The 13539-nt window shown below is 42.1% G+C and overlaps 1 protein-coding gene across 1 annotated transcript; it reads left to right on the top strand.

The window, feature by feature from the left end:
• The first annotated feature begins 595 nt into the window (after positions 1 to 595).
• LOC121704997 lies at positions 596 to 5645 on the top strand. The gene is made up of 2 exons (XM_042085650.1): positions 596 to 1023; positions 4247 to 5645. Exons 1-2 carry the CDS (start codon positions 783 to 785, stop codon positions 5503 to 5505), a joined length of 1500 nt encoding a protein of 499 aa, XP_041941584.1. The 5' UTR covers positions 596 to 782; the 3' UTR covers positions 5506 to 5645.
• Positions 5646 to 13539: the final 7894 nt, after the last annotated feature.

Below are 13539 nucleotides of genomic sequence, written 5' to 3' on the forward strand. Positions count from 1 at the left end.
CTCTTCAAAACATGACTGAAACCAGAGACTCACCCATGGTTTGTGAGATAAAAAAAAAAAAAAAAAACGCTGTCAGGACAGAAAAGCTATGAAGATGTTCATACTTAGTACAATTGTGAATATAATGGTCAATGTCTTTATTTACTTGTTGATAATACAATGAAACACCATAGATGGGCTTAGCCTAAAATATATTTCTGTTTGCATTTTGCAATTTATTACTATGGTGGTCTTTGTTAACACTTTGAAACAGTATGTAGGCCCAGGCTAGGCTATTTCTGTTTACAATTTTATTATGTGAAACCAAAGTTTCTGCTTATTTATTTTGAAATGTATACTTATTAGTGGGTTTGATCCAGCAAGCCCACTATTGTTCTTCTTAAGTTTTCTTTATTTCTTTATTAGTGGGTTTGATCCAGCAAGCCCACTATTGTTCTTCTTAAGTTTAACTTATTATATCTTCTTTTTCACCCACTTTTTGTACTAACTACTGCTCCTAGACCGTTTGAGCTATCGACGCAGTTCAAACTCCAAAAATTCAGGCCCGAACCGGTGTAGGGAGCTTGTTACTTTCGTGTCGCTGGCCCTTGTCGTTTTCGCGTTATTCCCGTTTTCCTGCGTTTTTCGGCCCCATTGAAATGAATGGCGGAATGTTCAGGATCACAGCTCTAATCGGTCTCTGACAGATGACGTAACAGTATAATCATCCGCCATTTTGCAGGTATACTGAGGTAGTAGCTGAGGAACGTTAACGTGAGCTTGTAGTTTTAGTGTCATGGAAAATGGTTCGGTCGTGTTGCGTAAAAGGATGCAACAATAAATCTCACAACGGAAAAGGTGAGAAAATTAATCATGGGGCGAGATTTTTCAAGTTTCCCACCTGGAAAAACAGCCAAGGACCGCAAGTTGCGGATATTACAAAAAGGCGTCGGATGGCCTGGGTTGCGGCGTTGAGGCGAAAGGACATCACTTTCGACAAGATATCTCCCTTCATGACTGTTTGTTCCCGGCATTTTCATAAAGGTATGTTTTCAAGTAATTTAACTGATTTTATTGTTTGTCTATGTTCTTAAGCACTAGCTAACGTGCACTTCTCCTCTGTGGTTGCCTCCGGTCTACCTCCACTCAACACCTTCTCCTCTCTGGAGGTTAATGAGGCCACAGACTCGCTCTGCTCCACACTGACCTCGTGTCTAGACGAGCTGTGCCCTCTTACCACAAGGCCAGCTCGATCCACTCTCATCCATGGCTAAATGATACCCTCCGATCGCAGCACACCAAACTCAGAGCCGCGGAGAGGAAATGGCACAAATCCAAACTAACTGATGACCTCAAAAACTACCAGACACTCCTGACCTCCTTCTCAGCCAGCATCACTGCTGCTAAGACGGCTTTCTACAATGACAAAATCAACAGCGCTACAGACACTCGAAAACTTTTCTCAACCTTCAAATCGCTACTCAACCCTCAGCTGCCTCCTCCCCCATCCAGCCTTACTGCAGATACCCTCGCCTCATTTTTTACAAACAAAGTGGCGGCAATCAGCAGTCAATTCTCTACATGCCCACTCAACGCATCTGACTCAGATACCGCACTCCTACAACCTCTAGGGACTGCTGGAACATCTTTTTCAGCATTCACGCCTCTCTCCGAGAGTGAAGTATCTAGACTCCTGACATGCAGCCGTCCTACCACATGCTCGCTGGACCCTATACCTACGAGCCTACTTCAGTCCATCAGCCCGACCATTGCTCCAGCTATCACACATGTGATCAATGCCTCGCTAACCTCCGGCACATTTCCAACAGCGTTCAAAATGGCCCGGGTAACACCGTTACTTAAGAAAGCTTCTCTCAACCCTGCTCAAGTCGAGAACTACCGCCCTGTCTCACTCCTGCCTTTCCTATCCAAAGGCATTGAACGAGCAGTCTCCAAACAGGTCTCTGACTTCCTTTCACAGAACAACCTTCTGGATCCAAATCAGTCTGGGTTCAAAAGCGGCCACTCTACCGAAACGGCTCTGCTGTCTGTAACAGAAGCCTTAAAAGAAGCCAGGGCGACCGCTCGGTCATCAGTACTCATTATGCTTGACTTATCGGCTGCCTTTGACACGGTTAATCACCGCATTCCTTCTTTCTATACTCGCTAACATGGGAATCTCCGGTTCTGCTCTCTCCTGGTTTGAATCCTACCTCACAGGACGCTCGTTTAACGTATCATGGCTTGGTCAGCTATCTGCACCTCACCATCTCACCACAGGGGTCCCCCAGGGCTCAGTGCTGGGCCCCCTTCTCTTTGCTATCTACACCACCTCCTTGGGACAGATTATCCGTTCGCATGGCTTCTCATACCACTGCTATGCAGACGACACACAGCTCTATCTGTCCTTTCCACCTGATGACCCCTTGGTTTCAGCACGGATCTCGGATTGCCTCTCAGACATAGCTACATGGATGAAGGCACACCACCTCCAGCTGAACCTCTCAAAGACTGAACTGCTGGTCCTCCCAGCTAAACCTACCATACACCACGACATCAACATCAAATTTGACTCCCTGTCTGTTTCACCTACCAGGACTGCAAGAAATCTAGGAGTTGTTCTCGACAACCAACTAAACTTCTCAGATCATGTTGCCTCAGTCGCCCGGTCATGCCGTTTCGCACTCTACAACATACGGAAAATCAGGACTTACTTGACTCAAGATGCTACCCTCTTCTGGTTCAGGCAATAGTCATCTCACGACTCGACTACTGCAATGCCCTCCTGACAGGTCTCCCGCAGTTTCAGCCTGCGCAGTGAAACCACTTCAGATGATCCAGAACGCGGCGGCGCGCCTGGTCTACAACCAACCCAAAAGGGCACATGTTACCCCGCTGCTCATCCAGCTACACTGGCTACCTATGGGGGCCCGCATCAAATTCAAGGCTCTAACGCTTGCCAAAGTAGTCTCCGGTTCTGCTCCCACCTACTTGAATGCCCTCATACAGACATACGCTACCTCCAGACCGCTGCGCTCCTCAGACGAACGACGTCTAGCTCTACCACCGGTACGCTCAAGCCAATCCAAACTTTTCTCATCTGTTGTTCCTTGTTGGTGGAACACACTGCCAGTTCCTACAAGGGCAGGGACATCCTTCTCCATTTTCAAAAAACTTCTGAAGACCCAGCTCTTTAGAGAACATCTCCTCTCATAGCAACACTTACAACAAGTCTTACTGATCCTAGCACTCACCAGCCGTCTTAAACTGACACGTAACTGTTAAAAACAGCACTCACTGATGCACTTATTCTTACTGTACTCTAATGTTTTTAAATTGTCCTAAAATTGTTGAGAATTGCTCTAAAACTTAGTCGCTTTGGCTAAAAATGCGTCAGCCAAATATAATGTAATGTAATGTTGTGTTGCGTGTAGCACTAGATGTTTGCTAGGCAAGCTGGCAATGTTAACACTAACTTCACACAGGGCAGCAGACAGCTAGCTAAGTCTGATCTTGCTGGCAGTGTTTTGCCGGCAAGTAACGTTGGTGTTGATATTATTGATATCATTTTTAAATCATTTCACTGATTGTGGTGTTTTTCTGTGGTCTTTAGCTCTACCTAACTTTACGTTGTCTTTGTGCTAGGTTAGCGGATGCTTGCTAGGCAAGCTGCCAACGTTAACGCACAGTTCGGTAGACAGGACGCAAAGTCTGGTCTTGCTAGCACTGTGTTTTGCCAGCAACCAACGTCGTTGTTCAGGTGTTTCTCAAAGTTTTTCAGACGAAGGACCACTTAACCAATAAAAAAGAAACGCACGGACCACCTAGCTAAAAAAAAAAGATTCGACCTACTTCAGTAATATAGTGGTTATTATCTCTGCACTTTGCTTATTGTGTCAGAGGATTCATATGATTTAAACTGGCATATTACATAGACAGTGTTGCAGAACGTTTTGGATTTACATACAAGTTGGTTCAATATTGCAAACAACTCATCTATATTATATTTTACCACGTCTGCTCACGGACCACTTGGGATACTTGCAACGGTCCGCGGACACTTTGAGAAACACTGGTTTAGGCTATATCATTTTTCAGAATAGTTTTGATGGCATATGATTAATTGTGGGGGTCTCTCCTTTTATACTTTAGTTTTTCCTGTGACCAGCATCTCGTGGAAGCAATTGTGTGTGTGTGTGTGTGTGTGTTTCTACTTTTTAAAACTCGTTTTTTTAGTCTGAAATATCATACATCCATGCTTATGCAGGTCAGCCTGCATATGAGATGCTGGAGACTGATCCAGACTGGGCACCATCTCTCCATCTGGGCCACATGGATACCACATGCACAGACACAGCACGCTCTGCAAGGAGAGGTAAGCGGGAGCAGCTGAAAAATGTCACACAGCAGCAAGTTAGGACTCAAGAGGCTGGACATCATCACCCCCCTGAGGAGGACACACAAGAAGCTGAGGAAGGTGGCCAGGCACACCATGAAGAGGGCACTCAGGACAACATCAAGGAGGTGCCAGAGACTGAATGTCATCTGTGTGCTCTCAGGTCTGCCGAAGTAAACCGCTTGTTTGACGAAAACCGAGAGCTACGTCGTGAACTAGAGGAATACAGAATGTCTGAGGGTTTCTTTGGAGATAGTGATGATAAAGTGAAGTACTATACAGGTCTGCCAAACCTGGCAACATTTATGGCTCTATTCAATTTCTTGGTGCCTCTAATGGCAGACCAGAGAAAAATACTCACTCCTTTCCAAATGGTATTGTTAACTTTCATGCGTCTTAGATTAGATCTGCCTGCACTACACCTGGCCCATCTCTTCCGTGTGTCTCCAAAGACTGTATATAGGACATTTAATGACACTGTGGCATTCTTGTATGCAAACCTGAAGCGTTCCATTGTATGGCCTGACAGGGACACTCTGCGTAGCGTTAAACTGATGCCACACCAGTTTGTGGAGGCATTTGGACACAGAGTTGCAGTGACAATTGACTGTTTTGAGATTTTCACAGAAAGACCGACCAACCTGAAGGCACGTGCCCAGATGTTTTCCAGTTACAAGCACACACACACCATGAAATATTTGATTGGTATTACACCCAAGGGATCAATTTGTTTTCTATCAAAAGGTTGGGGTGGCCGTACAAGTGATAAGCATATTACGCAGAACAGCGGGTTTCTTAACAACTTGCTGCCTGGTGATATTGTTATGGCTGACAGAGGCTTTGACATTCAGGAAAGTGTTGGTATGTTGTGTGCAGAGGTAAAACTTCCAGCATTTACAAGAGGTCGCTGTCAACTGGCTGCAAGGGATGTAGAGGAGACTAGAAAGATAGCACACTTGAGAATTCATGTTGAAAGGGTCATTGGGAATATTTGTCAAAAGTACAGAATCCTAACAGGAACTATACCCATCAACATGATCCTTCCATGTGAAGGTGAGGATGTCACATTTCTGGACAAGATCGTCACTGTGTGTTGTGCACTGACTAACCAATGTCCAGCCATAGTTTAGAATGGACTTTTCTTTCCTATGAGTGTGTTTAGGATCCTGTTCAACTTTTGAGTAGCACTACTAGTGCAAGGGGCTAGATTGTATATATGTATATATTCATTTTGATTAACTTTGTTTCTGTACATATTTTAATTGTCTGACATTTACTGCTTGTACTGTTTAAAAATAATTTATTTGACTTGTATGTAGAATAAAGTATGTGAAATGGTGATTCTTAAATCTATTCTTCTGACTGTTTTCTTATCAATCTTTACTAGACCGAATGAGGTATGGAACCCACTACTGTTCACACAAGGCAATGTTTATTTGTAAACAATTCATTCATTCATAGTGCAAATTTGCTGTAATCAGTGCTGAACAGTAACAAAATGCATGTAAGCAAGTTTTTAAAACTATTTGTAATCAGTGTTGAATAGTAAAAAAGTGCATATAATCAAGCAATACAAATATTAAGTATCAAGTAAAAATATAATATTAATTTAAGTTATACAACAGTTGAAGTAAAGTAACCAGTTACAAGCTCAGGGAGAGACACAAGCTCAAAAAATGGCTGTGCCTTCTCCAAAAGGGCATTCCAGAGCAGTGGGTCAGGTGCAACCTGCAGCACAACACAGTCTTTCAAAGTCCACAAAACAAAATCGCAGTACTCCACATCAGTGACAAAAATTTGTGTCTGTACTTGCTTGTAGTATGGGCTACTATTCTTTAGTTGAAGCTCCCCATCCACTACTTCCAAACAGAAGTTTGTGTCACCACTGCTGCATGCCTCCTCAACAGTGTGGTCACGGTACTTGTATGGACACTTAATCTCAATGCAGCCCCTTCCGCAACAGATACATTGAACAATCCCATCTGGTGATGCTCCAACCTGAGGAAACTTTGGGTTTATGATGAGACCACATTCACTCATTTCCATGCCACAGTGATGATTCTCAGTCTGTATTCTATACTGTTGTTTTGCATTCTCTTCATTTTGTCTTCCCCATGTAGTAGCAGCACAGTGGTTGGCAGGACTGTTGTTTGGGTAACACACCGCTTTTACAGTAGACAATGCACTCTTTTCCAAGTTAGACACAAAGACTGAGTGCATGTTTGATGCAGTGATCCTTCCAGTGCGAAAGTGATACCAAGACAAGGATTGGTGCTGCCTCTTGGTTTGTCTTTCAACAAATTGTGCCTGATCAAGGGAAACATCCACCTTACCTATTAAGGTCTTGCAGTGTAGACGCAAGGCAGACAGTTCAGTGCCATTCATTTGCTCATCCCGGAGATGGCACAGTGAGGTTGGTGCTGAGAGTGGCTGTATAGGGTCTGCAAAAGCATCACAATAACCGGGATAATTTGACAGAATAGCAGCTTTAGGGGACACTTTGTGAAGTTGTGCAAGATATGACATCCACTGCTCCTCTCCTCAACTCCAAATTTGCTGGAGGCGTTTGATGAAGTTCTTAAAACAGGCATGCTTGACTCCTCCCCATCCAGAAGTCTGTTAAATGATTTTTTGCAGAGGGGAAATCTATTCTGTGTCCTGCCTCTGCACCCACCTTTGTCATGTTGCTTGGTATCATCCAGTATGCAGGCTGGCCAGTCACTGTTGGCATCTCCCTGCATCTCACCACTGCCTCCAATTTAAAGAGCATTGCTGCAACATGTGTACAGGTCTCGCTATACCAGCCATGCATGTACAATGGCCTGAGGTTATAGCCCCTGATGAGTTGATGATGGCCCAGGGTTTGAGTGGTGTATCATTCAGACGCTGCGAGTGTAAGACCTGTAGAAAATATAGAATATCAATGGGTTACTTTGATATTACTTTGAAAGACAATGTGGGGCCTCTATCTATCTATTCATTTACTTTATGTATTATTACAAACTAATCAATCACACACTTTACCCACAACATGATACAATCATGGACTATAAGTAATGTCATGTAGCCTACTGTTGTTGACATGAACTGACTCCCTTTGCACCTTGCACTTTAACATTGCGTTGCACGTTATGCATATTTATGTGTATTTATTTATTTATTTATTTCCTACATAAACTAGGTTATTTGTTATCTATTTAAGTGGTAATTAATATATGTTTTTATATAACAAGTTGAATAACCTAGCCTAAATACCGGTAGGCTATGCCTCTATTCCCTGGCCTGCTGTCGGTGCATCGTAGTGCTCGTGTAGCCCATATTGCTTCCACTAGGCTAAATCAAAACAGGCACATGACGGGCCTAACCTAAAAAAATTGATAAGTTACCACACCGTATGCTGTTTACTGTTAGTCCCTTCCCGATATCAAAGCCTATCTGATACATCCCGTCTTAAGTTGCTCTAGATTAGGCTACATTGTATCCTTGTAAAACGGGTGTGGGGAAAACCAGCTTACCTTAGTTGATACAACGGCGTTGTCACAGTCCTTTGGTCGAAATATCAACAAATCCTGCACCCAACCATTGGTGAAATGTCCGTGGGCTTTAAGAGATTTATAGTTACGAAACTGTTCGTAAGTGTAAGCACTAATGCCGTGGATGAGGTAGTTAGTAATATCCAAGTAAGATGTTGGAGGTAGCAATGCAGGATCAGCGCTCCAGCTTTTTCCTGTCAGATCGTATGGATCAATGTTATTAATAGACAACAATTTCTCGAAATAACGGTCTCTGGCATCTTTGCTGAGTTTGTCTCTATATGGTATCCTCTCGCGCTGTCTGTTTTTGTCCATTTCCCTTTTCTTATTTTGTATTTTTTTGCTGTAGTAGATAGACTTGGCTACTCTTTGCTACTACGCTTTGCCTCAGAGTTGCCGCCCACTGTCACAGTGTATCGTTCTGTCTGCAATACCTGCAAAATGGTGGCTCGTTGACGTCACAATGATTAACAAACGTAACTGACAGAGACAGATTGTTTAAGCTTGCACCTGGAAGAGTTCTAAGCCATCTGGCAATGTCTAATGGGCTGGGCTGGGCTGGGCTGTCTGTGTATATGAAGGTGTGTGCATGTAACTTTTGACCCGTATGTCCGATTTTCATAAATGAGGTACCGTTGGAATCCTTGGATGAGGCCGAGTTCCATGCCCCTGATCAAACCCACTCTTGCAGTTCCTCGGAACCGCAATTCTAGTTTATTATTCCTGTTCACCCACTTTTTGTACTAACTACTGCTCCTAGACCATTTGAACTATCGACGCGGTTCCAACTCCAAAAATTCAGGCCCAAACCGGTGTAGCTTGCTTGTTACTTTCGTGTCGCTGGCCCTTGTCGTTTTCGCGTTATTCCCGTTTTTCAGCGTTTTTTGGGCCCATTGAAATGAATGGCGGAATGTTCAAGGATTCTAATTTCGATTATGACATCACAGCTCTAATGGTTTAAGCCAGAGCCATATAAAGGTAGAGTTGCGACAACTCCATTGACGCTAATGTTCCATTTTTTTTTCAACAATGGCGGCTAATGGAAGCCTCAAATAGTTCCCGAAAGTTAACAATTTATAATAGCAGCAGTGCAGTTACAGACTGTTTGTAGCCAACATTTCAGACTCAGATTTACATTATTGGCTCATCCGAATAATAATAATAATAATAATAACAGTAACAACAGTAATAGTAGTAAAGTAATAGTATTAATAACCTAATTATAATAATAAACTATTTATGTATCGACTATGACAGCTTTTCTGCTGCTCAGTTTTTATCAGTTCCTTATCAAATAAATTAAAAGAGGCTAAAGCCCAATAAATGTGCCACACATACTAACCTAATATAAGATAAACCTATACCATTTCAATTAGGCAGCACTAGGCAACACCACAAACGAGCTGTCATTAAGTTTTTGCGTTTGTAGCCTACAACTTTTATGACGTGACGTGTCTTGGGCATTTAGCTTTACCATTATGTCAACATAGTTGTAACGTTATGCAATGCTCATCTAGGCTATGGATTTAAGTGGTTTAATTTTAAAAAGAGCAGCAAAAGTGGGATAAAGTGCAACTGCTTCCCCAAAACAATTCCTCCATAACTGTGGATTTAATCGTTTGATATGTGGATAACTTTCAGTGGACTAAACACATAAAAGGTAAGATTTTGTTATCACAAAGCTAGCTGGTTCGTTAAATATGGCGAAGCATATTTACAGCCAACTTTGTAGGCCTACTTGCAGCAGTGAAACTGAGTTTGTTGTTAACATGGTTGGTAACGTAAACGTTTCTTCAGTTAGGAGCAGGACTGTTTTTTTTATTTTGCATTCATTTTCATTGGCAAAAGCTAGCCTACTGTATGCATGAGAGAACCTAGATTTGAGGGAGCTGCAGCTGTTAGCATCAGCAGGTCATATTAACACAGCAGGGCACACTAGCCCAGTGATGGCTAGCCCAGTGATGAAGGATCGTGTAAAATCCCCATCCCCAGAAAGTTTCAAACCAAGCTTGCGCTGATGATGCATGATCACTGATCAAATTGCTATTTTCTGACACAATGCACACCATTTCCAGGTGCTCACCTGTCTGAATCTCAAGCTCTTTAGCCTAGCATCTGCTGTTCACAGCACGGTGAATGACAAACGATGACAAAATGCTGTTCATGTTTATGAATTCATATCCTGGTTATTTATCGAAGGACTTACATGTCACGTTTTATATTTTATTATGATCACTCGCATTACCATGGGGTTACTAAATAGGTAGGTCTAATGCTACGGTTAACTTAGAATGCCCACCATTACACTGGAGATGTTAAAAAAACTTTTAAACTTTTTTTATTCTGCCCCGACGATAGGCTAGGCTTGGCTAGGTAATTCGCTCATTAGCTCAGATCAGTGACTACCAGAGGAAACGCGGGGTAGAAAGCTCAAACAAGTAATGTTAGACTAGCTGTGTTACAGTTTCTCGTTGCAATCAAAATTTCACAGGAGCTCCATGCGCTTTTGTAGGCTACACGCAGTCTCAAAAACACTGTTTACAGCTTTTCGAGTCACTGTACGAGGTCATTTATTTTATATAGCGATAATTTAGATACACTTATGGGGTGGGTGCAAATAGCGTTTTCTAAAGAATCTCTTCTTTTGTACAGAAATTAATATTAAGTGACACATACATAAAAGGGCGGAAAAAAAACGTCACCTTATATAGCAGGCTAAGATATAAGGTCTGGAATTTAATTTAATATTGTTGTAATGGTAGGATAACTACATAGTTTACACAATAATTACACTGTGTTATAAATATTGTATATCAATGCATTTATTGACTGTCAATTAACCAACATCGTGGCTCTGTCTATCATTGAACAGTAGCCTATTTAATGCATTCTAATCCATTGTCAATCACTTCCGGGAACTATTTGAAGTTTACATGAACCACGTGACCTTAACGAATTTTGAACACCCATTGTCGCAACTCTACCTTTATATGGCTCTGGTTTAAGCCATCTGGCAGAGCTCTAATGGGCTGGCTGCTGTAGTTTTGTGCACATCTGTGCCTAGGGGGGCCCATTTCACATCTGATAATTCGCCCATGTGTGCACACCTTTTGCTACATAGTGCGCAAGTTTTACGCACTTATTTTAACAAATGGTGCACTCATCTTAGTAAATAATGCACTTACTTTATTCAATTCTACACACAAGCGAAACATTCCCCCGCCCCCCCAAATCTCACTCCAAGCTGAGCTCAAAACTTGAGAACCCAGGTATTCCAGAAAGCAGGTTTACTGGCTTAACTGGGTATGTTAACCCAGAGTAAACTATAAACCTGGGATTTCAGTTCCAGAAAGCTCAAAAATGATCAGGCTATGTAAGTAACTATTGTAACATAGGCTCTGAACTTAATATACATCTTTAATGTAGGCTAGCTAGCCTACACCATAGTGGAAATTTGTGTTTGGCTCACCAAACAGATGGACAAACAACATCTCAGACTGTCAGGGTTGCAGTATGGAGAGCTGGACCGAGGCACAGGGCAAGTCGAGAACGAGGCACACATAAACTTGAAAACAGGACTCTTTAATGCGAAAGCACACCACAACCACGAAACAACATAAACAATGACCGACAGAGGACTGAGGGAAGACAGAGGGTTTAAATACACAGGGGTTAAACAAGGCTAACAAGGCACAAGTGGACAAGAAACTAGAGACAGGTGAACACAGGGCTGGAAATCATAATTAAACTAGCAGACTAATAATGAGGAACAGGTGAGGGGCGGAGACACAGGGAACTGAGGCATGGCAAGACAAACAAAGGAGCACATGGCTGACAGGAACTAAAACACAGGGACAGGAAGTACACAGGAGCACATGGCACAGGAGGTAAACAAAGTAGGGACAGGGAACACAGGATCGTTACACAGACACATTCAAGATATAATTAAAACAAGTAAAGTACAAAAAAGGGGAAACATAGCCTATAGAAAATGAATAAATAAGTTTAAATATTGCTGTACAGCTCAGCCTGCATGTTGTCACTAAGTTTGGTTAAGAATGCTGATGGCATTTGGGATTAAATATTTTTTTAATAGGCCACACACGCTCTCCGACTGGGAGTTTTTGTAGTGTTGGAGAAGCAGAGCATATCGGCAAGCTGTCGGTCAGTGCGTAAAGTTTGCTCTAAAGCAGTTCCTGCACAACTTAATTCGTTTTCCTGGACACAAACCCACGAGGATCATTAAAGTGTAGTTTCACCAACTGGCAGGTCAGCATCACTTATTACATTTTCCAAATGTGCACCGAAATGTGTCTAATAGGCTACCCATGCCTTCCGACATTCACCCTTCCGATGATGGAGCGCAAAAGTTTAACTTGGCCCACAGCTGCAGGACCAGCATTAAAATAGAAAATTACATTTGGGATTCTCAAAGAATATGACCCACTCAATCTGTTACAACTAGGCTAGTTTAAGAAAGCATCATTCAAAGCAGTCAATACAATACGTGATGTCCAGTGAATTATTTAATTGTTCTTTTGACATATAGGCTATCTCAGTGGTGGAATGTAACGAAGTACAAATACTTCGTTACTGTACTTAAGTAAATTTTCCACGTATTTGTACTTTACTTAAGTAAAATTTATAGTGCATACTTTTGACTTTTACTTCGTTACATTTTACAGCAATTATCTGTACTTTTACTCCGCTACATTTCTACAACACCATCGTTCCTTTTTACATACATTTTATGATCAGTTTTTTTTTTCTCTCTGACAAACACGTTTGTTTTACCGGGGGGTTGCTACCAAAGATTCTGGAGCGCTACGTGCATTCTTAGAAACATAAGCTTCTAGTCTAGACCAGGCAAAGCGTGAGCTTGTAGCCATCTGCATTCGGTAGGCTATATTCACCAGACCCATGGCTACACTGTACATGCAACTGTGTTCTGTGCCTTTCTCTGTCTGTTATCTGCAGCGTTAGGGCCTCCTCTCCGATGAGATTGCTATCCGCGGATCAGCGAAGTTACAGGCTATGCCCATGCTTCTGTCACACGTCTGATCATTTGCGGCACAAATGAATGGTAGACTATTAATGAACCGGTGGCCGGAAAAAACGTAACATTTTCCAGATTAGGAAATATTCCTTAATTGTGTGTGATTAAATAAAGATGCATAGCCTACAATTGGGGGGTAACGTGAGAGCTCATTCAATGGCTATGCGTCTGCGCAAGTGAAACTGAACTTAATCATAAAGACACCTTTCTCAGCAACGTTTCTGTTCAATCAGCATAATTGGCATTACGATCCACCCGACGTTTCCCTTGTCTACCCCGTTAAACTTCAGGCTCTCGTGTTTTGCTGAATGATATTACTCAGCAGATCACCCTAGTAGATAACCAGAATTACAGTCTCTAGAATTGTAGGTCAGAATGTAAACTGCGCCACAGATGGTAAGCACAATTGCATTAACTTAAAACTATCTAGTCGAGTATAATCTAAAACTAGCTTAATTAAAATGCCACAGCCCATACTGATTTTTCCTTTTAGAATATAGATATTAAGAGAATAAATCATTATGCAAATACTTTTACTTTTAATACTTAAAGTACATTTAAAAGCAGATACTTTT

This window comes from Alosa sapidissima, chromosome 3 (genome assembly GCF_018492685.1).
Source record: "Alosa sapidissima isolate fAloSap1 chromosome 3, fAloSap1.pri, whole genome shotgun sequence".
Classification (NCBI taxonomy): Eukaryota; Metazoa; Chordata; class Actinopteri; order Clupeiformes; family Clupeidae; genus Alosa; species Alosa sapidissima.

Bases quoted from the DNA above. Each gene is read 5' to 3' on its own strand.
- LOC121704997 (XM_042085650.1), top strand. From the start codon at position 783: ATGGTTCGGTCGTGTTGCGTAAAAGGATGCAACAATAAATCTCACAAC. The intron at 1,024-4,246 runs GTATGTTTTCAA...ATGCTTATGCAG, and splicing joins TTCCCGGCATTTTCATAAAG to GTCAGCCTGCATATGAGATG.